Source organism: Chlamydomonas reinhardtii, chromosome 6 (genome assembly GCF_000002595.2).
Source record: "Chlamydomonas reinhardtii strain CC-503 cw92 mt+ chromosome 6, whole genome shotgun sequence".
NCBI lineage: Eukaryota > Viridiplantae > Chlorophyta > Chlorophyceae > Chlamydomonadales > Chlamydomonadaceae > Chlamydomonas > Chlamydomonas reinhardtii.
Window position 1 is genome coordinate 454,265 of NC_057009.1, and position 25,146 is coordinate 479,410.

General features: G+C 61.8%; 4 protein-coding genes across 4 annotated transcripts; 2 read left to right on the plus strand and 2 right to left on the minus strand.

The window, feature by feature from the left end:
- Positions 1-3,041: 3,041 nt before the first annotated feature.
- On the plus strand, positions 3,042-4,753 carry CHLRE_06g252576v5 (uncharacterized protein). The gene has a single exon (XM_043062616.1). It carries the CDS (start codon positions 3,239-3,241, stop codon positions 3,722-3,724), a length of 486 nt encoding a protein of 161 aa, XP_042923322.1. The 5' UTR covers positions 3,042-3,238; the 3' UTR covers positions 3,725-4,753.
- Positions 4,754-6,170: 1,417 nt separating this feature from the next.
- Positions 6,171-11,321, plus strand: CHLRE_06g252600v5 (uncharacterized protein). Its single transcript, XM_043062617.1, has 6 exons — positions 6,171-7,314; positions 7,436-7,579; positions 7,923-8,075; positions 8,314-8,487; positions 8,653-8,717; positions 9,107-11,321. The coding sequence occupies exons 1-6, from the start codon at positions 6,610-6,612 to the stop codon at positions 10,746-10,748; spliced, it is 2,883 nt and encodes a 960-aa protein (XP_042923323.1). The 5' UTR covers positions 6,171-6,609; the 3' UTR covers positions 10,749-11,321.
- A 1,945-nt stretch (positions 11,322-13,266) lies between these two features.
- Positions 13,267-15,481, minus strand: CHLRE_06g252650v5 (uncharacterized protein). The gene is made up of 8 exons (XM_001696350.2): positions 15,246-15,481; positions 15,118-15,174; positions 14,979-15,046; positions 14,775-14,884; positions 14,547-14,607; positions 14,239-14,294; positions 13,910-13,995; positions 13,267-13,684 (listed from the first exon to the last, which is right to left on the minus strand). Exons 1-8 carry the CDS (start codon positions 15,378-15,380, stop codon positions 13,613-13,615), a joined length of 645 nt encoding a protein of 214 aa, XP_001696402.1. The 5' UTR covers positions 15,381-15,481; the 3' UTR covers positions 13,267-13,612.
- A 151-nt stretch (positions 15,482-15,632) lies between these two features.
- CHLRE_06g252700v5 (uncharacterized protein) lies at positions 15,633-19,596 on the minus strand. Its single transcript, XM_001696349.2, has 7 exons — positions 19,334-19,596; positions 19,053-19,208; positions 18,589-18,691; positions 18,323-18,399; positions 17,585-17,828; positions 17,175-17,299; positions 15,633-16,914 (listed from the first exon to the last, which is right to left on the minus strand). Exons 1-7 carry the CDS (start codon positions 19,403-19,405, stop codon positions 16,828-16,830), a joined length of 864 nt encoding a protein of 287 aa, XP_001696401.1. The 5' UTR covers positions 19,406-19,596; the 3' UTR covers positions 15,633-16,827.
- Between the last annotated feature and the right edge of the window lie 5,550 nt (positions 19,597-25,146).

A 25,146-nucleotide genomic window follows, 5' to 3' on the forward strand; every position in this document is an offset into this window, starting at 1 on the left:
ACTGACGCGCTCCTTCAGGCCGTGCACTCTGCGCGTTCCGGCCGCAGTTCCATAAGCAGCACTGCCACGTGCTGCAGCGCTGTGCGAGATACCGGCAGGCAGCAATTGCTGGGGGATGTTGAGGGCCAGGAGTTGCCAGCTGTGAGTGTGGATGTACGGTGCGAGGGCATGCCCGCACGCGGAGGGCATTCTGGGTGCTTGGTTGCCTGAGGCGCTATGGCGCTATGCTTCCAACAGCACTCCTTGGCCACGGCCCCCGTTCGTCGCAGCTCTCGCACTTCAAGGATTATGCGTTTCTCCTGGTTGGCGCATATATACACACGCACGCACGCACGCACGCACGCACGCACGCACGCACACACACACACACACACACACACACACACACACACACACACACACACACACACACACACACACACACACACACACACACACACACACACACACACACACACACACACACACACACACACACACACACACACACACACACACACACACACACACACACACACATCCACACACACACACACACACGCACACATTACGCACAGACACACAAACATACGTATGCAGACACACATACAACTCTACAAGACACAAATAATCCTGCCGCACCGCATCGTACACTCAGCCCTGCGTGTTTGCGTCCGTTGTGCTCTCTAATGCAACCCTGCCATCTGTTACAGGAATGCAAGGGCCCTGTCGCCCTTGAGCTTGTGACAAGATAGTACTGGTAGTGGACTAGTGGTCCTCCCTCCCAAGGGAGAAGTGGGCTGCGCCCACACCATGTCTCCCGTCTGAGGCCGCAAGCGTCTACCTCATCTCCCGGAGATAGCCGGGGTCGGCCGCTACAGGCAACGACAGGCACCGCTTGCCATGTGCCCAGCCGTTTCCCGCTGTGAAGCACAAGCACAGCAGCAAACAGCCACACATCTTACTACACACTGTGCTATGCTATGCTCGCCAGCAAAGACCGCAAACCAGACACTGACAGGTCTCAGCCTGCGCGCCGGCGCCGCTTCTCGCTCCTCGTCCACTTGGCCTTGCCTGACCCTCCGCTACGCACATGCACGCCGCCACGCTGGGCCCAGGGCCGCCGCCACCGTCGCAGCCGCACCCGCCACCATTGCCGCCATGTATCGGGATTCGCTCCCTTGTCAACCTAGGTGACAATCCTCTTGTTTCATTGGTGCGAACTGCCAAGATCCACCCTGACCGTTGAGGTCCCGCATTGGACTCCGGATGAGTGCGTGGGTCCGAACTAGTGCGCAAGACGGTTACACCCTCCTTGCCCTGCTGAGGTGGATGACCTGTGAGAGCGAGGCCACATCGCAACTGGGCCAAAGGCAGTCAACCCACCCCGTGCCTGCAGTGAGCCAATAACCAGGCAGAGCGCTGGGGTCATCTACGGATGCGCTGGTGGTCTCACGAGGCAAAGTTGGCGTCCGGCCCTGTACTGCAAGACTTAACTTTGGCGATGGTTGCCTGAGCTGAGCCTTTCTGAAACCTGACCCAAAACACCAAACTGGACTTCACGTCAACCAGATTGTACCCACGCAATCCCGCAGTGTAAGTTGGCATACTTGGACGTCGCGGGCACGCGAGCCACCCTTGAGCTTGTGAGATTGCACACCTGCACGTGTGAGTGTGCGCAATATTATAGCATTTGGTATTGGGTGCACTTTCAGTTCACAATGGGACGGCACGCTGGTGGAAGGGGGGCGAGCGCTTCCACACAGCACATCTATCAACTAGCACCAACATGTTTAGTCCTCGCCGCGTGCGCGCCTGCGTACTTTACTCAAGTGGAACCGGTACCCGCAGCGAGCCCGGCGCCTCGCGGCGGTTGCGGCGGCCGCGGCCGCAAGAGGGGCGTCCGTCTTCGCCTTCCCCGCCAGCGCACTCCGGCAAGGCTCGATCAGGTCGGAGGAAGGCAGCCGTGGCGCTGGCGCTGCCCGAGCCACTGCCGGCGGCGGTCGTGGCGCCTGCGCTCCCGCCTCCGCCGCCGCCGCTTCCACGGTGCCGCCGCTTCCGCCAGCGCCGCCGCTTCCACTGCCGCCGCCGCTGCCGCCGCCACCGCCGCTCCCAGGGGCGCCACCACTTCCAATGCCTTCTGGCAGTGCCGGTCGGCCGGCCGCCATGCTGGTGGATCCGCGATTGGCTTTGGGGCGGCGTGGTTTTCAGGAGGCCGACGGCCTCGATGAGGCCCCTGCCGCCAAGCGCGCGGACACCCGCGCCGTCGGGGCCGCGGGCTCTGGCCTGCGGGCTGGTTTCCTGCTGCAGTCGGCTGGGTGGCAGCCGTCGGCCCGTCGCCTTCGGTGGCTGGAGCGGACGGCGGCGCTGCTGGGCGTGCGAGTAGCTGATAGAGGTTACATGTGGGACGACAGCCGTGGACTAAGCCAGGGCCCCAAAAACGTACGAGACACGCACGCTCACCCGAGGAGAGGTCCCCGAATGACCCCCATGCTCCTCGCCTCCGGAGAGGGGAGGAACCCCAGGCCCGGCTCACCGCAAACGCTAGCGCTGCTCACCTAAGCCGTGGGTCGGCGTCATAAGACTACCTCTTGCGAGTCCCTAAGCTGACAAGCTAGGGTGAGGCCGGTGGCGAGTCCGCTGTTGGCCCTACCAAGATAACCCCTCCAACATCATCTGACGCTAGGAACGGGTGCTGGTTCGGGACAAGGTCACAGCGGCGCGGAGGCCGACGCAGACTCACAAACTGCACAAACGCAGCTAGCCTTGACCAGAAGTCCGCAATCACCTCCACACCGATCCTTCGCACAACAGCAACCTCCGCAGTCCGGTCTGCGGCATCACGGCAAGCGTAAAGGCGCTGTCGGCCGTATTCCAGGGCCGCCACAGCAGCCAAGCACACGATGTCCCACACCGCCTGCGATAGCCCTGGTGGCGCCTGTACTAACCACAACTGGTTCCGTGTGATGTCCACATTCGCATGCTCCCGCAACACGTCACGCAGAGCCTCCGCCACCACACAGTCCCAGAAGTGATGAACCCTAGCCCCAGCAGTCATCTGAGTCCCACACGGGCATTTCTCCACGCGTCCATCCGCGGCCCACGCCGCAAGCATCCCAAAGCCTGTGAACCCATTGACTGCCAGACGCCAGAGCGGTTCCTTGTGTCGCGGCTCCCACACCAAAGCCCACAGCCGCGCCAGGGCCGCCCGCAGCGCATGAATCGCTTCCGCCGCTTCCGCACGCGAGCCATATCCGTAATGCGCAGGATGGGGCGCAGGACGGACCGCGTGTACTGTATAGTGCAGCGACGTGCGAGTAGCTCCGTGGCTGCAGAAGGCCTGTTTGGCGGTGGTGGCGGCGAGGCCGGCGGTGGCGCTGGGGCGGCTGGGGTGGGCCCGGACCCTGATGTGGGTGTCGGCGAGTTCAGGAACATCATGTCCGCGGCAGACGTCGCGGCCTCGCTGGCTGACCGCGATGCGGCCCCCATCAGCCCCGGCACTACCTTTGAGGCGGACCTGCAACAGGCGCTGTGGGATGCGAGTGGTCAGTACGCGGTGTGCTGTCGTGGCACTGGGCGCGCTTTGATCCTGAGGTCCCTCCGTGGGGACGTCTGCACTTGGGAGCGGGAATGGGTGGCGGATGGTGGCCCTCCCGTGTGCCCACGGGGCCTGGTGCCGCAGCTGCTGGAGGTTGCGTGCGCGGATGCGGAGCTGTTGCGGGCGCTCTGGGCGGGGCCCTTCTAGTGTGCTGACCTGGTTTGGTGGCGTGTTAGTGCGTGTGTGCCTCGATTGGCCGTGCGCGGGCAATGGTTCCGGTGCGGTAGCCGGTCTGCTTTGTTGTGGAGGTCGGTTCGCTGCGGCCTGTGTGCCCCGGTTACGTGCGGCCTGTGCCCCGGTTTGCTGCGGGTTGGTGCGTGTGTGACTGCGCATGGTCGTGCGCCTGCGGTGGTTCCCATGTCGTCGCTGGACTGCTTCGTTGCTGGGTCCGAGCGCGCGGCCGCTTGGATCAGCGTGCGTGCATGGCGGTCGGGTAGCTGCTGCCTGTGTTCCCTGGCTTGCTTGGGACCCGGGGCCCGGTTTGCAGTGTGTTAGTGCGGGGGCGCCGGCGCTGTCTGCCTGTGGTGGTTTCCCGTTCTCGCGGTGGTTTGGGCTTGGGTGCTCTGTTCTGTGAGTTTGGTGGTTGCTTCAGGGGGGGATAGAAAGCTCAGTTTCTTACCCCATGCTCAAAATTACAGAGGTTAAGGAGAGCATTATGCACGTGCTTTTAGTTTTGTCAGGGGGTGTCTGGTGAGGAAGTTCTGGGCCGCCAAAGTTGGGGGGTCGGTCGTCGTCCCTGGGGGTCCACCGGGTTTCGGGAGCCCATCCTGGCGGATTTCGGGAAGCGCCCCACAAGCAGAACTGGGGGCCAAACGCAGCACTGCGAGGTTCATATGTGCATGTTATGCCGTAATAAACACAAACAAGCGTGGGAAGGTGAGTTGCGCGTCCGGGGGTGGACATGTCGGCACATGTCCCCACATTCGACACATGCGCACTGCCACGGCTGGGCTCTCTAGCGCTGGTGCACATGAGTTCACGTCTAACAAGGCTGCCGATGCACATTGTCCATTCGTCACGCGGCACAGAGTTGAGCGCGGGGTGGTCTGGATCGAGGGGATTTCCATGGATAGGATCCCGCCCGTGACCGAAGTCTCAGAACAGGACCGCTGATGGCACGGAGTGATAGTGCTCGTCAAGAGGAGTCGATTGGCACCACTTTGGTATCAAATGGAGGGGTTTTAACCCCTAAACAACAAGGTTTTGTCCGTGGGGGGGTCGGTCGTCCCCTCAATTGGGGTCCCGGGGGATTTCAGGGCATGGGGTCTGGCACTTTGTTTCCTACCCCCCCCCCCTGGTTGCTTCGCCTTTTTTGGGGGCCCTGGTCTGCCCTTGCTTTGCCCCGGAGGAGTGCCCTTGGGTTTCAGTGGCTAGTGCGGTTGTCCCTGGCGTTCTGCTTGCTCGCGTTGCAGGTTGTGTGCCGGTTTGGTGCTGCGCCTTCCCCTTCCTTCTACTCTCTCAGAAAAGGGTACGGGCAACACCGGGCACGAAGGATCCGGCAAAGTGCCTGGCAGCTGGCAAGGTTGCTTATTCCGTAACCGTGGCCATGTCCTCAGCTACCTGCGCGATGCCGGGCCTACTTCACCTGCCTGGATGTCACGCGAATAAACGCGCGCACGCACGCCGCCGAGCGGAGGCGGGACCGAGAGAGGGCGGAGGATGAAGCCCTGGCGCAGAGAGGAGGTGGGGTGCGCACAATTCGGACCGTAACAGCTGGCCTGGAGCGCAGACTCGAGGACTGACTGCAGTTGACCTTCACAAGGCCTTTTGAGGGGCCCATCGTTGCCCTCGGTGCCCCGGATACAGGGGGGCCGAAGCCGCCCCCCAGGAACACCCCAGCCCGCGCGTGCGTGCCTCGGCCTCATACATGCACCAACACCGAAGATGCTACAAGAATGAATGTGTACGGTGTCGTAAGAGGGTGTCGCACCAACGTGGCGTGGGCAAAAGGCCACTTATCCCTTGAGATGGAGAGCCACCTTTTCTTGTCGGGGGGCCCTCAGATATTCTGCCTCTTTGCCTCACAGCCGTCCATTGTGACTCACCTCATAGGCTCATTTGACTCACCCGCCGGTTGTATGCGTCCAGCTAGGATCACGCTGTGTAGCGCAGTGAGGAAGGGGAGCAGGCACCCGTCGGTCTTCCTGCACGGGCAAATCTCAGTGCCGTCCCGCGACACCACGAGGCTAGCCAGCCGGGCAACCTCTGCCCCAATACCCTGCCCGTCACCGACCGAAGGCAAAGGCCCTGGCCAATCGGCTGCTGTAGTCAACCCGCTAAAGCATACTAGAGATCCTGCGTGCCCCTGCGTGCCTGGTCGCCTCGTCGGTGCCGACATCCAGCCAGTTGGAGTTGTACCCTTGGTTGTACCTGCAGATCATCAGCAGCCGCCTCATATAGCAACAGACGAGCTTGTATGCTCCGTCGGGCACTCTTCTCGGCCAAACCCGCCCCGCCCCGGGACTCCGTGAATCCCCGCCATGTTGTGTTGTCAAAACCCTGCCAGGTCGCGTCACGCATGGGCACGTCGGCTTCATCCTTTGCAGGCTCTGGTCCTGGGGCAATATCGTATCTTGTGATAAAGCTGGTATGCATTGTGTGTTTTACATGCGCCTCATAACAGCAGCCGAGTCTCTATGTTGAGAGCAAATGACTTACTACGCCCGTAACTCCGTCGACAACCCATGGTCTCTTTAATCGGACAAGCTTGAAAACAATCAACCTACATCCTTCTATTAAAAATGCTTGCGATCTCGGCGGTTGTTTAGGCTGAGGACCCAGCGGTTACCAGGTGCATCGCTGCCCTTGAGCTCGACTTTTCCAGTTAGCACCCCCCTCAGTGACCATCCTGATCGTATATGTATCAAGTTATAGCCATGAATGCGAGCGCGTATGGTCAACCAGGCCAGGGCGTGCTTGCAACGCCATCGCATGCGGCCTTTCCAGCGTCGCACTCTGGCCAGCTCCAGGTGCCGGCTTCCCACGCACAGCAAGAACCGCAGCTGCAACCACCAGGACTACAAGGTCACAATATGAACCCGCGTGGCGGGCACGCAGGCATGCAGCCGTGGCAGGCGCCACTGCCGGCGGCACCGTCGCAACCGCAAGCCGGTGGCTTCGCCCGCTTCTTCCAGCGCCAGCCCACTGCAGCCCAGGCCCCCCAGCAGATGGGGATGCAGCCACAACCGCACAACCAGCAGCCAGCAGCCGGCCAGTCCGTCCGGCCCATCGCCGCTGGGCAGCAACATCCAGGCGAGGCGCAAGCGCAGGCACAAAATCCGCCACCTCCAGCGCCGCAGTACTTGGCTGACATGCTCACACCAGGCAACAGTGCCGCCCGACCACTGACCGTGTCAGGCGCCAGTGTGCCACAGCCCAGCCGCACGCGCTTTGCCATATTCCAGCGCCGCAACGGCCCTGCGCCCGCGCCTGGTCCGGCACCGTTACCGCAGCAGTCACCAGCTCTTGCCTTCCCGCCGCCGCATGGCCGGCCCCTGACCGGCCCCGGCCCCGGCCCCGGCTGGCCTACCGGCACAACGGCTTCTTCCGGCACGCGCGACACGCAGGCGGTGCAGGAGCTGGTGGGCGGCAACTGGATCTTCCTCATCTTTGTGCCGTACTTTGTGGCCACGGCGCTGCAGGACACACACCTCCGCATTGGCCTGATTGTGGCCACAGCCACGTCGGGCGTCGTGCTGGCGCTAGGGCTACTCGCGTTCATCATGAAACTGCGCAAGGTGGGCGGGCGGCGCCTACTGGTACAGAGCTCTAGGAGTGTGGGTTGTCCGTCAAGTTTCGTGCACCCGAGGTACCGGTACTGTCATCACTGAACCTGCCGGCCCGGCCCTGACCTTGCAGGTGTTCCCGCACGTGCTGGAGGTGCTGATGCTTATCATGTACGCGGTGGTGCTGGGCGTGAGCTACAGCAGCCAAGCCGCGGAGGCGGAGGTGCGCCGCACCTACAACTTCATCGTGCACTCCGCACTGGCCGGCACGTGCCTGGTGGGTGACGCGGAGGGGTGGGTGCTGCTGGGGCGCGGGTGGCGCGGGTGCCGTCTGCATCCCGCACATCAAAGCAATCGAGTTGGTTTTAACAGCAACTCAGCCCGCTCTAGCCACCAGTTTGTCACCGGGGTTACAGCGTCCCCAAATGATGCGCATGGGCAATCAGCACATCACACAATCCTGGACCCCTGCCGAACAGACCCGCTGACCGCCTGCCCTTGCGCTCTCTCTCTCTCTCTCTCTCTCTCTCTCTCTCTCTCTCTCTCTCTCTCTCTCTCTCTCTCTCTCTCTCTCTCTCTCTCTCTCTCTCTCTCTCTCTCTCTCTCTCAAACCTATACAGGTGTCGATGCTGGTGTGCTACCCGCTTGGCCGGCAGCACGTGGCGGAGCTGGTGCACAGCCTGTACACCGCCCACGCGGACGTGCACTCAGTAGGATTGTACACAACTGCAGGCCTCACCACGTCGTTCGTGTCCTCATGCCTGCTTTACTTGGTGAGGGGAGGGTCAGCTGTTGTGCTCCCTGTGCCGCAGCACCAGCTGCAACCCATCCGTCGGTGGACTTGAGTATACGTTGTGCAGGCTGTCAACAGGGGGTTAACGTTGAACCAATTCCGTCAACAGGGGGCTGCACGATAGTGGCCGTCCCGGGTAAACCTCACGCAAGCGTGTCAGCTGTGCGAGCCTCCACATAACATACCCCTTGCGGTGTCACCACTTTTTTCGGCCTCAGATCCCGTTGTGCAAGGGCCGCGACGATGAGCACTGGGACGTTCTGAATCTCATCTTCCGCATCATCTACCCCTGCGTGTGCACTGCGGTGGCGCTGCTGTTTGCGCGCTACCTGCCTGACGCGCTGCTGCCCAACCTGGCGGTGGTGCATGGACTCAACCGCAGGCCGCCCGCGGTGAGCAAGCCGGCAGCGGGAATTGGTGTTAGGGCCAAGGCGTGGGAGCCGGGCTATGCGTTCCGCTGAAAGCAACATAGGGAAGAGGTTACACATTGCCTCCCCATGAAATTGTATGATGCATGACTTAGCATCCGCAACCCTCTTCCGCTTCCTGCCCCACAGCGCCTGCCCGCCTACCTGACCAACCTGCTGGGACTGCGACCGCCCGCCATTCTGGACTACACCATGTGAGTCGGCTCTGCGACTATCATAATCGTGTCACCGCTGCGGCGTAGTACGGCGTCGCTGTGTGCCGTGTACTGGTGTGGCCATGGAGCTGCTCATTAACTTGCTGACACAGCGTACGCAAGAACAGCTATCCTTCCAAATCACAGATGAAGTATGTGCCGAGCAGCCATACGGCTATCAGCAGACTCATGTGGCCTCGGGAACCCCAAGGGGGGGCCGTGTGCTCCCCTCTAGCATGCCAGCACTGGTGCTGCATTGCGCCAGCTGGCCACTTGAATCCACTTGCGAGTGGCGCTCGCGCTGCAGTGCGCGGCACAGCACATGACTCCACCCTCACACTGACTCCCGCCCGCCCACGTACTCTACCCCCGTGGCCGGCTTACCGCAGGTACCAGAGCACCACGGACGCAGCGGCCAAGGTGCGGGAGGGCTGGGCGCTGGCGTCACGCAGCGCCGGCATCTCCCCCGCCCGCACACCCCGTTACGACCCAGGCAGTGCCGGAGGCGGCCCCGGCGCACGCCCACCACCGCCCCCGGGCGCCGCCTATGTGCCGCTGGGCTCGACGCCGGCTGGCCCTGCAGCAGGTCTCGTGCTAGGCCCGGGACAGCACGTCTACGGTGGCGACTACCTGGGCCCGCACCCCTACAACCCCTACCCCGCCGACGCCTACCCCCGCCAGCAGCTCGAGCTGCACGGCCCCAAGTACCTGACCTATCTCGCGCCGGGCCCGCCGGCGCCCCCGCCGGCGGCCGTGTTTGCAGTGTACGATGATCACCCCAGCTACGGCCACAGCCGCAGTGCTGGCGGGGCGCTGGACGGCATGCCGCATGTGTCAATGGCCAACCCGCTGATGGCGGCGGCGCCGGGGCCTGTTGGGTATGCCGAACGCGGCGCCATCCACCCGCATGCAGGCCTGTACGGGCCCAAGCCCTACGGGGGCCAGGGGCGCCTTGCAGAGACCCTGAGCAGTTTCCGGAGCCGTATGGCGCCGAGGCCCGGGGCCGGCATGAATCCGTATGACCCCAACAGTGCCGCTTACGCGGCCGTGCGCGGTCGTCCCTTCGCCAGCGCGGGCGGCGCAAGCCCCTACGGCGTCAACCTACCGCTGCCGCTGCAGCCGCCGGAGACGGAGGCTCCCATGGACGCACGACAACTGTACGGTCAGCAATACATACCGCCCACAGCTCAACACGCTGGGGTGTATGGCCGAGGGCTGGAGTCCGAGGCCCGCCCGCTGCAGCCCCTCCTGCACACGCAGCAGCCTGTGCTGCTAGGGTCGCTGGGGCCCACACCTCGATCCCGCTACACGTCGGAGGGCGGTCCCAGTCCCGGCCCGGCCAGCGGCAGCTTTGGTCTCAATGCAGAGCTCAAACAGCCTAGCCCCGGCCTCGGCCCCGGCTACGGCCCGCAGCTGCCGCAGCAGCGGCCGGGCATGCGGGGGCACGCCAGCTCGGGCTCTGACGGAGGCGGCTACGGCCTCGGTGCGGAGATGAGCAAACCAGCAGAGCAGGACGACCCCCTGACACCGCCACCGCTGGGTTTTGCCGCGCCTCGGCGGCCAGCGGTGTCCGGGGCGCCCCTCGCGCAAGCGCAGTCAGCACAGGGGTCCGGACTGGATGCGGAGACAGACGGTATTCCGTCGCCTGCGGGGCTACCGCCAGTGGGGACGGGAGGCCTGGGCGGGCTGGCGACGCCATCGCAGCAGCGCCTGGGCCCATCGCGCCTGGGGCCCTCACCGCCGTTAGCAAGGCCACGGGCTCCCGCCTCTAGAGCCAGACGCCCTGTCCTGGGCTCCGGCGGCGGCGACTTCGGATTGGAGGCGGAAGCGGATGCCGCGAGTGCAGGGGCGGTAGCGGGACTGGGCCTGGGTCCAGGCACAAGGCTGGGTTCCCTGGGCGGGCTGCCACCACCAGGGGGACTGCCACCACCAGGAGGGCTGCGCGGCCCTGCACCTCTGCCGTTACGCCCCGCCAGCAACGCAGCCGGCCACGGGGATGCGTTTGGCTTGGATGCCGAGGTTGGAGTATAGCTGTGTACGATTTTCACACCTACATACACTTTGACTTGCATGGCCCGCCCCATGTTGCTAAATCGGAGGAATGCGCGTTTGAGGCTGCGTGCGTGTTGTGAAGACTCAGGGCGGTGGTGTTGTGCAGTGGTGCCAAGAGACTGTAGTTGTTCAGTACCCCGACGTCGACCCGAAGGCCGCAACGTCTCTGTCGCTGCGCTGATACCTAAGAAACGTCCTTGTGCCGCATATGTCTCTCCCTGCGATATAGAGGTGTTCGGACTTCGGAGTGTGCCTTGCTCACTGGGGCCTGCGTGTATGTCAGGGTCACCACACAGAGTGTTTTGGGCTGAGCCCCCGGAGCGCGTGTGTGTCCTTTCTTGTCCTTTGACAGCGAGACGCGGCTGGGCACATGGCGGGCGGTGCCTGTACCAACCGACCCCGGCTGATATTAGGTAGTTTCGAAGCCTTCGCCCTCAGATATGTACCAACGTCGCGCAGCGTCGCGTTGCCCTTGCGACGGAGAGCCATCTTTCTTGTCCTGTGTCGCAGGCCACTGGGGAATAGGTAGGGATGATGTAAAATAGAATAATTATCACTTAGCCTTGGCTACCCCTATTTTGTAGAAGACCTTCCGCGCCCGAACTGTTAAGCCGCCGGCACACGTTCCTCCCGCCACACCCAAGCGACCTCCCCGTCGCTAACACCCAAGCACCGTACCAACACCCTAGTGACTGCTAACCCTATTCCTGTGCAAACACCTCAACATAACCGTAACAAATCAAGAAATCTCCCGCACGACCATCCCTCTATGCTGCACCGAGGCGGGCGCCAATGGAATGGTGGGGGAAAGACCGAGACCCCGCCCCGCCCCAGCCTTCTGACAGGGCGGGCGGCTCGTGCCGCATCCCGCTCGCAAGCGGCGCATGCAGCGGCCAACCCCCCATCCACCCGTCGGCCGTCATAAGGCGGCCCCATACGGCTGCCCTGGCGGCGGGGGCCTTCGTGTGCACCTTGGCCCGCTTGTGGTCGCTGAAATGGGAGAATCATCATAAGGAAGCACTGTGGCGTGTGGCCGCCAACGCTTGCTGGGCGTTTCCACGGCATGCTAGCGAGCGGGCGCGAGGCGTTACTGTTGACCCGTGTTGGGCGTGTGGGGTTGACATGCAGGATGGGGACCGGCGTCACTGGTTTTGGGACTGCACTGTTGCGCTGTCACTTCGGGAAAGTATGGGGATGGCTATGGGTTTCCTGCCGGAGGAGGCTCTAAGTGCCTTCTCTCGTGAGGAGTTGTGGTTAGTGCGCCCGCCTGCGGGGATTGCGCCACCTGTGTGGGATGTGGTGTGTCTCGCTGCTATGTCTGCCCTGGACTTTGGTCGGCAGCGTGTGGTTATGGCCGGGTTGGCGGCGCGAGCGAAGCTGCCGTCGGCCCGGGTGCTGAGCATTGGACTTGCCGTCGTAGCTGACTTCTGGGGTCGTCTCCAGACGTTTGTGACTTTGGGTATTAGGCCAAAGGGTTGGGACGCTGTGCCGTTTGCGCATCCCTTCATATCTCGGGCTGTTGGTGACGGCATGGTTTTGCGCTTGCCGTATGACGCTGATTCCCCGCCCCCCTCGCCGTGAGAGGTTGTGCGTGGTTGGTGGCTCTGTGTGTGGGAAGGATGCACGTGTGGGCGACCGTTCTAGTACCTGGACGCTTGCGCCCTGGTTAGTGCGTGCGCTGTGCGTGTGTCCTGTGGCCTAGACGTTTCCCGGCACTCCTGTGCCTAGGCTTGTGGCGTTGAGGCACAGCGGTGGGGCTCTGGCGGGTTGAGGCTTGGCTAGGACTCACTGTGCGCGGAGTCACACGGACTTTGCCCGCGGGAGGGTTTGCAGCAAAGTCGGGGTTGGTGGAGTCCAGTTGGGCCCTGATAGCATGTGATGGCTCGGCGTCTTCGGGTGCTGGGACTGTCCCCTCTGTAACATCCGCATCCATACGACTGCATGCGCTGCTTTATGAACGTCGCTGGCTGCCGCTGCCAGAGTTGGGTGCCGGAGGACCATCAAGGTCGCAAGATCGAAACCCATCAGGAACGGTTCGGCTCCGTTACCTGTGTAGGCACTGAGCATACTTGTGCCGATCTTCCCCAAAAGAGCGCCATCTCGGCCTTTCTAGTCGCTGCTCTACGGGTGCGGACGCTGGTGCGGCGGGTTCTGATGGTTTCCCCGCGAGAGCTATCCTGCTTTCTAGAAGCCGGTCTGCAAGCCAGTTGGCGCTGATGCGCCGGGGCAGGAGGAGGCCCCTGATTAGGGAATGTGCGTCACCCAGCGCCGATCTGCGAGCCCGTGTTTCGAGGCGTTACCATGGCCCAGTATGGCCGATGGTTGCAGACAACCCCCTTCCCCCAAATTCGCTAAATACATGCCATTGGGGCTGCGGGTCCTTGTGTAGCCGGGGCTGCGGGTCCTTATGTAGCTGGTACCAGCACACTTACCGGTGGCTAGCACGCTCCAATGCATTCCCCCTTATGGCATTGCGGACGCAGCTTTTAATGATAGCCGGCACAACTCGCTTTACATAACCAGCAATTAAAACCATCGGCACGATCGTTACTGTGTGCACAAATGAGGGGCCAGCCCACAGTCACCAATTCGGTGGTTGGAGGGATTGGAAGCCCCCTGCCTCAGGTATACCCGTTCCCAAATCATACACACCACTCCATCCTCACCTCCTCATCGTCATTTGACAGCCCAACAAGCAACGGTGCCATTCTCGTCTGGAACATCACACCAATGGACGCAGAGGCACTTCAGCCCTAGCTTGCGTTGTTGCCTTTGCAAAGGCCAACACGTTGAATGCTCCCAACAGCTTGTGCACTTGCCTGGTACACGACACTGCCGCGTGCTTAGGCAGTTTTGATCATGCCCTGCCGCCGAGCGTACTCGAAAATGCCGCCTGCATCGATGACCGGCCCAGCCTGTGCACGGGCCACCGTTGGACAGAACAGGCACATGTCATACAATGCGTATCCACGGGACACAATAGAATCGAAGGACTGAAATGGAATATAGCACGTATTTCTGGTGCTCTGTGGGTCGCCCTATCTCAGGCGCCTGATGTCGAAGTTCAAGGTTGCATGCTAAACCGTGCGCATCACCTCCGAACCACACGCTAGTCGTAAACGCAGGCAGCCCCTCCTCACCTCGCCAATCTCCTGTAGGTTGTACGTCTTGCCGGTGCTGTGGTCCGTGAGGACGTTTGCATCCATATCCACCGTCACCTCCGAGCCTGTAAGGATCGCATGGTGAGAAGATGGAGAAAGGGTTCGCTCACCGCGCTTCGCGCGTTGCCCGCCAACCGAGGTAAGAATGCCTGGCCCTTCCGTTGCCCGCGTCCCCGCACTCACGTCCAAGTGCCAGGCAAATTGTTACCGTCAACATACCTGCCGGCTCTGCCCCACCCCACGACCCCAACCGCACCCGTGCGCCACTACGTCATGACTGGACACACCATCAACTTCCGCCGACTCACCAGTCTTCAGCTCATCACAGAGCCGGACGGTCGTCTCGCACGGGTACAGCTCTCCCCTGCAATAGGTCCATCGTAAGCATGAAGTATCAAGCATACCCCAACAACATACGCAATGTGTAGTGTGCAGACCTAGATGCTGGTTGGAAGGAGAGAAGACCCTGGTGAATGTTGTTTCCCTTACGTTCCGATGAATGATACGTACGGAGCAGGGGAGGGGACCTCCGTTGTCCAGGACTGCCCCGTGTTGTAGTACCGCATCCACAACCCCCTGGCTACACATACCCCGCATGTGACACATAAATACTTACGTGGCAATGCAGTTGCGGAAGAAGATGCGGGCATACGACTCAGCCACGCAAACCTTGGCGCCTGAGGTGAATGAATGGCGAACTTTAACATAGGTGCATGAATGGCGAACTTTAACATGGCTCCGAATCCTGGGCGCCTTTGCAAGAACGAACAAAGAACCTTCCGGGCAGTCAAACCCCGTAGAACGCTGCAACACATCCATGAGGCACTACGCGCTCTAGTCTCACCCGCCGCCCCGAGGGCCACTGGTGCGTGCTCACGGGACGAGCCGCAGCCGAAGTTCTGCCCCCCAATAATGATAGGGTACTCCGTCTTCATCTCGCCTTCCTTCACATACCTGCGCAAAAGCAAAACGCAAACCGGTGGCTTTGATGACCTCGCTACCTCCGTGTCACGACGTGGGAGCCGTCGCCCACACGCTGGTCGCTTACCGGGTCGTGTAGGTGTCATCAGGCAGGCCGATCAGTGCGTAGCTGCCCAGCTTCTCGTACTCATCCGGCTGTTAGAAAAGAGAGCGCGCGATGGTTGAGCGGTCTGGCGCAGGTGAAACCCAAATCGAACACCAATTACCTTGGAAGGTACCAGCGTCAAGTACTCCGCGGGGATGATTTGATCCGTGTCAATGTTCTGCATATTAGCAAGCACCTGTGAGCTTGTACGAGTGCGCAGTCTCCCTATCAATGGCCTGCACAACTCACATCCTTGGTCACGAAGCACTTGCCACGGACGACGCGCGGCTCGCCATCCTTCTTGCTGACCTTAGCGCACACACGGACGCAGGTCTGGCGTCCGGGGCGTTGGACAAACACAGCACGCTTCTGCGCCGCCAACATTTCCTACGCTGTGAGGCAAAAGCTAAGCTTGGTGAAAGGCGAACGCGAACTATCAAAGAGCTCCAGACGGAGGATCTGCTGAACAGAATCTGCGAGCGACCCGTTTCATTGTGCATCGCATGCACACAATCAAGTGTGCAGCTGCGCCGAGGCCCCGCCCAGGGGCACAAGCCCCCAACCTGCTGGCCTCCTGGTGTCTTGGCAGTCATCCCCAGCCAGCGGGTATCCTCCTAGTAAGCATCTATTGAAATGAAATGACACAGGTTACAAGCGGGCCCGCTGAAGCTTGAAGCGAACTTTCGTCGTAGTCCAGCCCGGGACTGAACCCGCCCGCCCGTAGGCCGGCCCTGCACGTTCTCTTGGGCTGAGCCTCTGGAGCGAAGTGAGCCCCGAGGGTGATATGCCCGAGCCAGACATGTAAGTCTGATTGCCAAAGGGAAGCCTGCCCAGCCATAGATATGCAAGGCGAAAGCGACAGGGGGGACCAACGTGGCGACCCCGGGACTGCCAGGGCGGGTGTGCAGTATTGCCGCTGCCTTCATCATACACTAACAGCAACAGCTGGCTATCTTTACAAGGGATGTGGGCCGAGCCCCTATCGCACCACATCCACCGTCTGAGACCCAAGGCCTACCGGACTGGCTTCATCCCTCCGACATACGGTAGCCGAGTCGATGTGCAGGCTAACAAGGAGGTGGCTGCCTTAGGGAGGCAGGAAAAGGGCTGAGCCCTCCCCTCCCGGGTCGTTATCAACCCAGCCACCTTGACGCGGGCGCCTACTAAGCACACGCCTCTATGTTGGGGGCCTTTGGCATCCCCGCAAATCCGGACGTGGCCGGTTGGGTGGGGTGCACAGTCCGTGCTAACCCGCAGCTAACAAGGCACTGTCAGGCCACGTGTCCGCTCCGGCCGCACATGCGAACAGCCGCCATGCAGCCGTCACACAATTGATGTCCTTGTCCGCTAACCCTTAATCATTAACCTGCGCGCCACTGCTGCCTAAAGAGCGACGCGGGCGCGCTCCTACTCGTGGCCACGCCTGCTCCCATTGCTCCATGTATGCATGCCGTCGCTGGGCCCAGGCGCCCAGCTCCTGGGCCCACTGCCACAGCCACAGTAGCTGCAAACGAGGGAGGCGGTCTTGCGTGCAGGGAAAATTGAACTGAGCCCACATCACAATTAACCACCTGAGGCCGAAGGCGATGAGTATTACCGTATTTTGCGCACATCGCCGCCGCAAATGCACCCGGCGCAAGGCCAGACCTCCGCTCAATTCAGCCGCCAGTATACACTACAGCACACCCCCAAACACAATTAAACCGCCATCACACAGCCGCCCCTTGCCGTTGTTAACACATGCGACGCGCAGCCAGGGGCGCTTGGACACATGTACGCCCGCTGCACGCACCAGTGAAACCACATTACCGGGCGTCCCACGCAGAACCCACTAAAACCCGGGTGGTGGCGGCGGGGGTGGCATGAAGCCGGGCAGCGGGGGCGGGGGCGGAGGTCCACCCGGCGGCGGCCGCATGCCCTGTGAGTTGGGCAAACGTTAGCGAGTTATTCATGCGTGACGAGCAGCACAGTTGCGTCTCCTGGGCGGACGGTCGTACAGGTCACTGCATGGTGTTCACTAGTATTGGCTCATTTGCTGGCCAAGTACCGCGCACCAGGTGAAGGGCACTTTGTTGACGCACGTTCACATGGTCACCCACCACACCTCGCGGCTGTGTCACTGACAGGCCCCCTGTCGCAAACGACTATCTGCGCCCCCGCTCCATAGTCCGTACGCACCATGGGCGGCATGCCTCCCATCACCATTGGGGGCGGCGGCAGTATCCCCGGCGGTGGCATGGGTGGCGGAGGGATGGCGCCCGGCGGCGGCATCATGCCGGGGGGCCCACCCATGTGCTGTTGGTCTGCACGGGGTGCGAAGCCAACACGACTGCGGGTTAGTGGGCGCTAGGACCTCACTCCATGTCCGCACTGCCACACTGGGCTGCCACAGGACGGCAGGGCATACTCCTAGACGCAGTCCTCGTGTGCACGCCGGCGCAACAGCAATCCGGCATGACCTCAGCGCCTGCCATCCGTCCGGCAACAACGTGCTGATGCATGCGTGGCCCGCTGGCTAAGGGCCCATGACACGCCAGCCCCTGCCCTCCGCCAAACATGCCTCCGCCTGTCCACCACCGCTTACTCACCCCTGGGCCGCGCGAAGTAGAACTGCAGGCTGAACACCTTGTTGTCAGGGTCCCAGTGCGTGAACATCTTGCCCTCCCCGCGGTCCACCTCCGCGTTGGGGATCTTGAACGAGATGTTCTCGTACGGCTCCGCCGCGAATATGAGGTACTGGAAGGACTTGTCCGCCGTCTCTACGCGCTGCTCGTACGCCGACATGAAGCGGTGCCGCGGCTTGGAGCCCTCTTCGATCTCCGGGTACTCGATCTGCCATGACCAGCGGCAGGGCGGGGCGCGGTTTGTGGGCGAGGTCAGTGGGTTGGGAACGTAATGGCCGTGAATGCGAGGGGGGCAGTGTGCGGGTGGCATGCCTGCATAAATCAGTCGGGTGCTTCCGGTACTACAATGTAGCCATGGATAGAACGGTCTTGCCATTACTACCAGTCGTATTGACAGACGAGGGCGTACATGCCTTGGACAGACCGGTGCCCTAGTGCCGGCAAACCCAGTGCCGGTACCCTTGTCTCTCCCGCACAGTCTGTGTATAAGAGTCTTGCCACTGCGTACCCACCTAATCGCTTCTTAGCACCCGTGTGCACATACTGCTCCTATGCTGCTGTAGGCGCGAAATCTGCCAATCTCGCCATCCGCACCACGGCGAAGTGCCGTACTGCAGCACGTGTTCGCGTACCTAACAGCCACGCCCGAGGCCCATACATCACCGCTCAACTGCCCGCCCGCACGCACACACGCACACACACCTGGAACAGTAGCGATCGCTGCTGTGAGCCCTGGTCGAACTGCTTTGTCACCCGGTATCCGGGCCGCCCGATCTTGACTGCAGCAGCATGGGTGGTCAGACATGAGCGTGGGGCAGGGTGCACGTGTTGGGGACAAAGTGCAAGCTGCGATTTAGGCACCCGAGCACCGCTTGGCCGCCTGCCTGGCCAGCACCCGCTGCTAATGACGCAACATAGGCCCAGGATATCGGTCCTTACGCTCCACGTGCCCCTCCTACGGGCCTCACCTGTTTTGCGGATGGGCGCCCGCTTCTGTGGTGCAGGCGCTGCAGCCTTTTCGGCGGCTTCGCGCGCCGCACGCTTCGCCAGGTTCTGCTGGTGGCGCTTGCCCTGTACGGTGGACACACATAGAGGGTGCGCAGGAAGGTCGTCGCAAACACGCTAGGCATGCAGCAAGGTGAAGCATTGTGACAACCGTCCGCCCCTGGTCAACCTTTCGTCGACAGGTGCGGTTGGTGACGCCAACCCACAAGAGTGAGTACTCTGGTCAGGTCCAACGCGACGCTACCAGGCCGGGTGCACTTCCTTTTCCCTCATGTCACAAACGGATGCATGTATGACGGTCATGGCTTGAAGTTTTAGGTTCCGAGGGGAGAGGTCACGGCCAGCCGCACCGCGAGTGAAGGCGCGGGCTTCCCGTGCCTGTGACCGAGGGCGAGCCCGAGCGCCCTAGTCCCCCGACCCACCGCACCTGCGTGTGCGCCAGATAGTTGCCCTCATTCGTGTGCAGTGTTAAGCAAAGCCGGCACTCGTACTGCCCCAAGTGGTTGCGCATAAAGTAGGGGTCCTTCGTGAGGTCGATCGTCTCCAGCGCGAGGCGCCGAAGGCGCTCACGGCGGTCAATCGCCTGTGTGCACAGTTGTCATTGCCGCAACATTACAAATTAGTTTTCTCACACGTAAGACAGCCTTGCAAGCAGGAGCTCGCAACCCCGTCAAACTCTCAATCGGATGAGCTGCTTAACGGGCTTGCCTCATTCTGCGCAGAGGCCGGGCCTCCTGAGCCTGGCTTGGCGCCATGCTCGCGAGCCGCGATGAATGACATTAGAAAACGCGTTCAATGCCTGCGCGGCAAGCCGCCAAGCCGCGCGGAGGGTGTGGTAAGCAAGCTATATAGCTATTCCGATATATTGATAGCCCTAATTTGCCAGCGGGTTTGTGGAAGCAAGAGCGATATGCAAGCGAGCAAAATACGTGGGTAGTCGTGTGCACGCTAGAAGGCACAAGCTTCTCGTGTTTGAAATGCTATGCTGTAAAACGCAGAAATAGTTTTAGTGCAAAGGGGCCATCCCAGCCATCCCGGCACGTGCCCACCCCGCTGCCCTAGCAGTCCCACGAGCCCTCGGGGAGCAGGATGCCAACGGAGTGCCCTTGTCCAGGAGACGAACAATGCCTTCGCTCGGCCTCTCATGTCACGCACACCGGACAGGCTGCCGTTGGCTGGATGTTTTGCTCCACGGCTCCCCTGGCTTGTGCAGGGGGGGGGGACTTGAGGAACAAACTACCGTACTTGACCCCATGCAGTGCTCGTATCTTCCATCTACACTGTAGATATCTGGCCAAAATCCGCCGCAGGCGGAGAAAAACTTTTGGGTTTGGGTGCCGCGCACAGGGGGGGGGTAGTCTCGACTGGGAAAGGCCCCATGTTCTCAAACGAAAGAGCTTGAGGAGAGGACTCCAAATCCACTTTCAGAGTTTCAATCAGGGTAGTAATTGCAAAGTTATGGGCCCTCAAAGTTCAGGGTCGGTCGTCGGGGTTGGGGGTCCCCAAGGTTTCGTCACGCGGATGTGGGTGGGACTGCCAGATTTCGTCTCCGCGCCCTAAACGCCCCTCTAAACGCTCCATCCAATAGCACAAGCACTAGCACACATTAGCATGCACATACTAAAGCACTTGCATTACGTCTGGCCTCAAGAAAGCGGCCGCATGTCCGTCCACATGGGCATCGTAGTAGCGTAGAGCCCCACTCGAGCGTCTCTCACTGGTGTCATGGAGACTATGCGAACTGATGCTAACTTGTAACGACCAAGGCTTGGTGTGGGTCATGGCGACAAGGCTGCCGCCGGCCATCGAGCGTGACATGAATCCCGGGATTCTTTACATGATCCCGGGAGAACGTCCACCGATCTCTTCCGGCACACAATCCCAAACATCATATGTACAGCGCAATTGTAAGCTTAAGCGCAAGCCCCGGTAGTCTGACAGAAGGGTCGGTGGTCGGCCATGGACACATGGACATGTGTGGCATGGCTGCCAGTCAAGTTGTGCCTCCAGCTGAACCGAAGGTATACAATTGTAGAGCTCGCCGAGAGCAGTCGATTGACACCGACCTGGCTAAAAACCGAAGGGTTTTGAGGGGGGTTTTGAGGGGTTGCACGGTGGTGGGGTCGGTCGGTCGGTCCGGAGGGGGGGTCGGGAGGTTTTGGGACATGGGGTCTGGAGGTTTAGTTCGTACCCCCCCCCTGCCGCGCATCTACGCAGGTGTAGACGTTTTTGGCCGGTTTTGGCGCAAAAATGGGGGAAGCGTAGACGTTTTGGGGTGCTTGGGGGCTTAAGTGTAGATGCCGCGGTCAGGGTCATCTACGCATGTGTAGATGCCGGGTGCCTGAGGGCATCTACAAGATACGAGCACTGACCCCATGCCACAAAACGAAGGGCACTTACACTGCAGGGACAGCTCAAACGCAAGCGAGCGCGAGGCGCGCACCAAGCGCGCCCACACTCCTGCCCTGCCGTTGCAAATTGTTTGCCATCTGCTGGGGTTTGGGGATCAGCTGCACCCTACGGGACTTCACCAACCTGCCTTACAACTGTCCCATCGCACACTCAAGGATCCCGGAAATTGTAATGCCAGACCCCATGCCCTGAAATCCCCGGGGACCCCCCTTGAGGGGACGACCTGTACCCCCACGGACAACACCTTGTTAATTAGGGGGGAAATCCCTCCATTTATTACCATCTTTTGGGACATTGTCGCCGTGACGCCAATTGTTACTCAGGCAAACCACTACGCTCTGGCCGCCACCTCGCCACAGGCTCCACCCCGCGCCCCGCACTCGCTGCCGCCCGCCGCTACCATGTACTCCAACAACCCCTTCCACGGCCAGCTGTAGCCCCCGCACACCCTGCAGATTCAGCCAGAGCCGCGGATTCAGCCGGACTGCCGGAGCAGCCTCTGCGCGCGCGCCCGCAGCTGCGCGCCCCACGGCCGACGCCGCCCACCCGCCTTCCTTCCGTTCGCCGGCGCCTCCCTTCAACCTGCCGGCGCTGCTCGACCTGCGCCCCCTCTGCCACTACTTGCCAGACATGGTGCTGTCCCTGCCCCGGTACCCCGCCCCCGCCGCCTCTGCCGCTGCCGCCACAGCCGCCGCCAGCTGCGCCTCCTCCTCCGCCACCTCTCCTCCCTGCTGCCGCCGCCCCCTCTGCCGCCTCCTCCCCTCCCGTGGCCTCCGACTGGTCACCCCGCCTAGCATTCTGCTAGCATGGACGAGTCCGCCCCCTCCTCCGTCTCTGCCGGCCCGCTAGCCAGCGACATGTCCCTCCGTTAGCAACAGCCCGCGGGCACTTCGGCCGCAGCCTCCAGCTACAGCCCGCGTGACAGCACCGGCGCACGTGGAGCTCTGGGTCTTGCAGGGCCTCGGTAGCGGCGGCACCGAGCGGTGCGGCGGCTATAGTAAGTGCATAGGGGTGGGGCGCCGGACGCGGCCAGGGCACGCCGCTCGGCGGTGTGCCGGTCGCCGCGCCGGTGTTCCTAACGCCGTGGCTGCCAGGAGAGGTCTGGTAACGTTGGTAACGGGGTTGTGTGTGGGAGCTTGGCGCAGGGTAGCGGGTCGTCGGTCGCGCGGAACCTGGGCTGCTGGCGCGGTCGCTTCGGTGGCTAGCCTTTCGGCCGGCGGGTTGCGCGTGTTTGTGTTTGTGTTTGTGTGCGTGTGCGTGTGCGTGTGCGTGTGCGTGTGCGTGTGCATGTGCGTGCGTGTTTAGTGCGTGCGCGTGCGTGCATGTGCATACAGCATGCTGGTCGGAACAACAACTGTCGGTGCTGCGGTCGTCAAAACATGATCTTGTATGCATATATGTGCTATGTAAAGCTTCAGGGCTGTGTCAGGCCCCGTTTTCTGGGACCTCCGTCCCCACGTACCCAGCTCCGCACACATGCGTGCGTGCCTGCCCGGAAGTGTCCCCGTCGAGCACACCCTGGCCTCCGATCGCGCTCGTAGAAGGTGAACTTATACATATATGTGTATATATGCGATATGCGTCTGTTCACCCCGGGCCGCGTGTCAAAACACACACGCCTGCCGTACGACACTATGCCGTTACACCACCGGAAGGTTGCAAACGTGTTGCTACTGCCGAAATCCCAGCGTGTACCGATTGGCATAGCACCCCCGCCTAGGGCATTCAATTAGTTGGGGGGTGCCCTGAACCGCGCGTGTCCCCCGTGTGCCTGGGCCCCTGGCCCGCACGGACCATACGGTACGCCGGGACCGAAGGGGACCCGCTGTCAAAGGGGAACCGACAAGGGGTGTCAGCTTTGTACAGCTGGAAAATGGGCTGAGCCCCCGTACGCTTGGGAGCTAGTAGGCATGTAACGCCCCGTCAGAGCCTCCATGCCGCTACGACGCGCAGGCGCACCGGCTAGGGACACTCGGGTTGGGGTCGTGCGGGATTTCCCGCGCCACGCATGCGTGCCTTGTCACGTTCCCAAACACCCCAAGCATTTCTTCCGCCTCCTGCCATACTCAACACCTCCCCGGCGCCCCACGCCCAAAGGGCTAGGCGCGGGGCGGGGGCGACCTCGGGGCTTCTCGGCATTCTGGCGCGTCGGCAGGCAGGGCTCGGCAAGTCGCTCAAAACTTTCGATATACTTCCCCGCTTTGCTTGCCGCCAACATAATTTGCCTTAGAGACTGCATACCAGCGGGCACCGGATGCTTTCCTTGCGACCTCGCGAAAGTCATTTGTCCATGGACGGGCGAAGGCACTTCTCGCTCCGCCCGAATTTTCCCTGCCACCTATTTACATGCAATAGGCATTAATAATTACTAATACGTAGCAGTCGCGGTTTGCGCCAGTATGCTATGTTATGCCGACGCACGCAGCGCCACCAGCCAAGTTTGACGTGCTTGGAAAAAAACGCAACACGCACAAGCGATCATGACGTTGTAGAGCCGAGGCCAGTGAGCTAGCACAAGCGAAAAGAAAAGCGTGAGCATGAGCACAGGCAACACAGCAGGCAACACAGCCGGCGGTGGGGGTGAGCCACCGGCAGCGCAACCAAACACCCAGCCACACGCAACCCATGGCGAACACGGGGACCCCACAGTTAGCACCCAATCAGGCGAGCGAGTGAGGCGGGCCGCTCGTCCCAAAAGTAACAAACCGCCGAAACGCCGGCAGCCCCCTTCAACCCGCCATCGAAAGCGAGAGCCCGCAGGGAAGCAACACACCGAGCAGACCGACGCAGCGCCAGGCAGGCGACACGAAGCCTGGAAACCCTACATGCGTCAGTAGATGCGAGAGTCCGAGTCCTGTCTGGTGTCTGGCGTCAGAGACGCTGAAAGTCCAACCCGAAGGCCAACAAGGGGTTATGCCCCAACTTCTATGTCCGAAGACGTGGCGTGCGCCAGGAGGCGCGAATTCAGGGCAAGCGTGTGTCAGGAGACGCGCAAGTCCAAGCCTGAAGGGCCAAGACATGGCAACGCCCGACAAGGCGCCCGAACCACAACCACACTATGCGTGTGCATGGGCGCACCAGCATTCGTGAAACTGCAAATCAACGAAATCTGGTATCACGAATCATGCGTAGCAGTACGGTATTGCATCATGGTGACGGCACCGGTCTACGCGGCCGACAGTCGGCAGTTCATGTCGGCTGCATCACACCGGACTGCACGTCTCGACAACGTGTTTGCGGGCAGAAGAGCAGTCCAAGCGGGTATGCTAGCGGGCACACAGATCAGGGCTTGCATCTTCGGGAAGCGGGCCCCGACGAAGGCCCTCGGGCGAGCAAGATTGGGCATTTCCGGGGGTGCATTCTCGCCGCGTGGGGCTATATACGGTCCTCGAGTCTCGCCATGTACCCCTTCCCGGGGTGGTGGTGGGGTTGTTAGGTTGTAGATACCAGCCCAAACTAAACCGAACCCAATGCAAACGAGCGAGGAGGAGAGGGGGATCCCCAAACGCTAAAAACTAGAGCTTGGCCACATGGTGACTGGCGTGAGGGAGGTGGACGGGAGGATGGCACCAGTTGCAACGCCGGTGCACAATGACGCCAGTGAGGCGAGGGCGAGGGCGAGGGCGGAGGGGGCGGGGGCGGGGGCGGGGGCGGGGGCGGGGGCGGGGGCGGGGGCGGGGGCGGGGGCGGGGGCGGGGGCGGGGGCGGGGGCGGGGGCGGGGGCGGGGGCGGGGGCGGGGGCGGGGGCGGGGGCGGGGGCGGGGGCGGGGGCGGGGGCGGGGGCGGGGGGGCGGAGGTTGGGGTGGGGACGGGGAGGCTAGGGAACTTGCTGGTAACAACGATACAACGTGCTGTGGCGGGGTTAATGTGCTGTTGTCTTCAGGGGACCATAAACAGGAGGCCTCCGGGGGAAGTAAGTATTGGTACAACGGCGCAAGTTGCTCTTCACAGCCTAATAACTGCTCTCTAGCGCCCATGATCCCTCAATCTGAGCTTGTTACTGGTATCTGCTTGTTCTTCCGTAGCCATACCTTCCGAGCTACAGTGAGCCCCAACCCAGCCCCAAGCGGCCCAAGTCTCCAAACAAACCGGCAGAGCCCGCGGCCGGA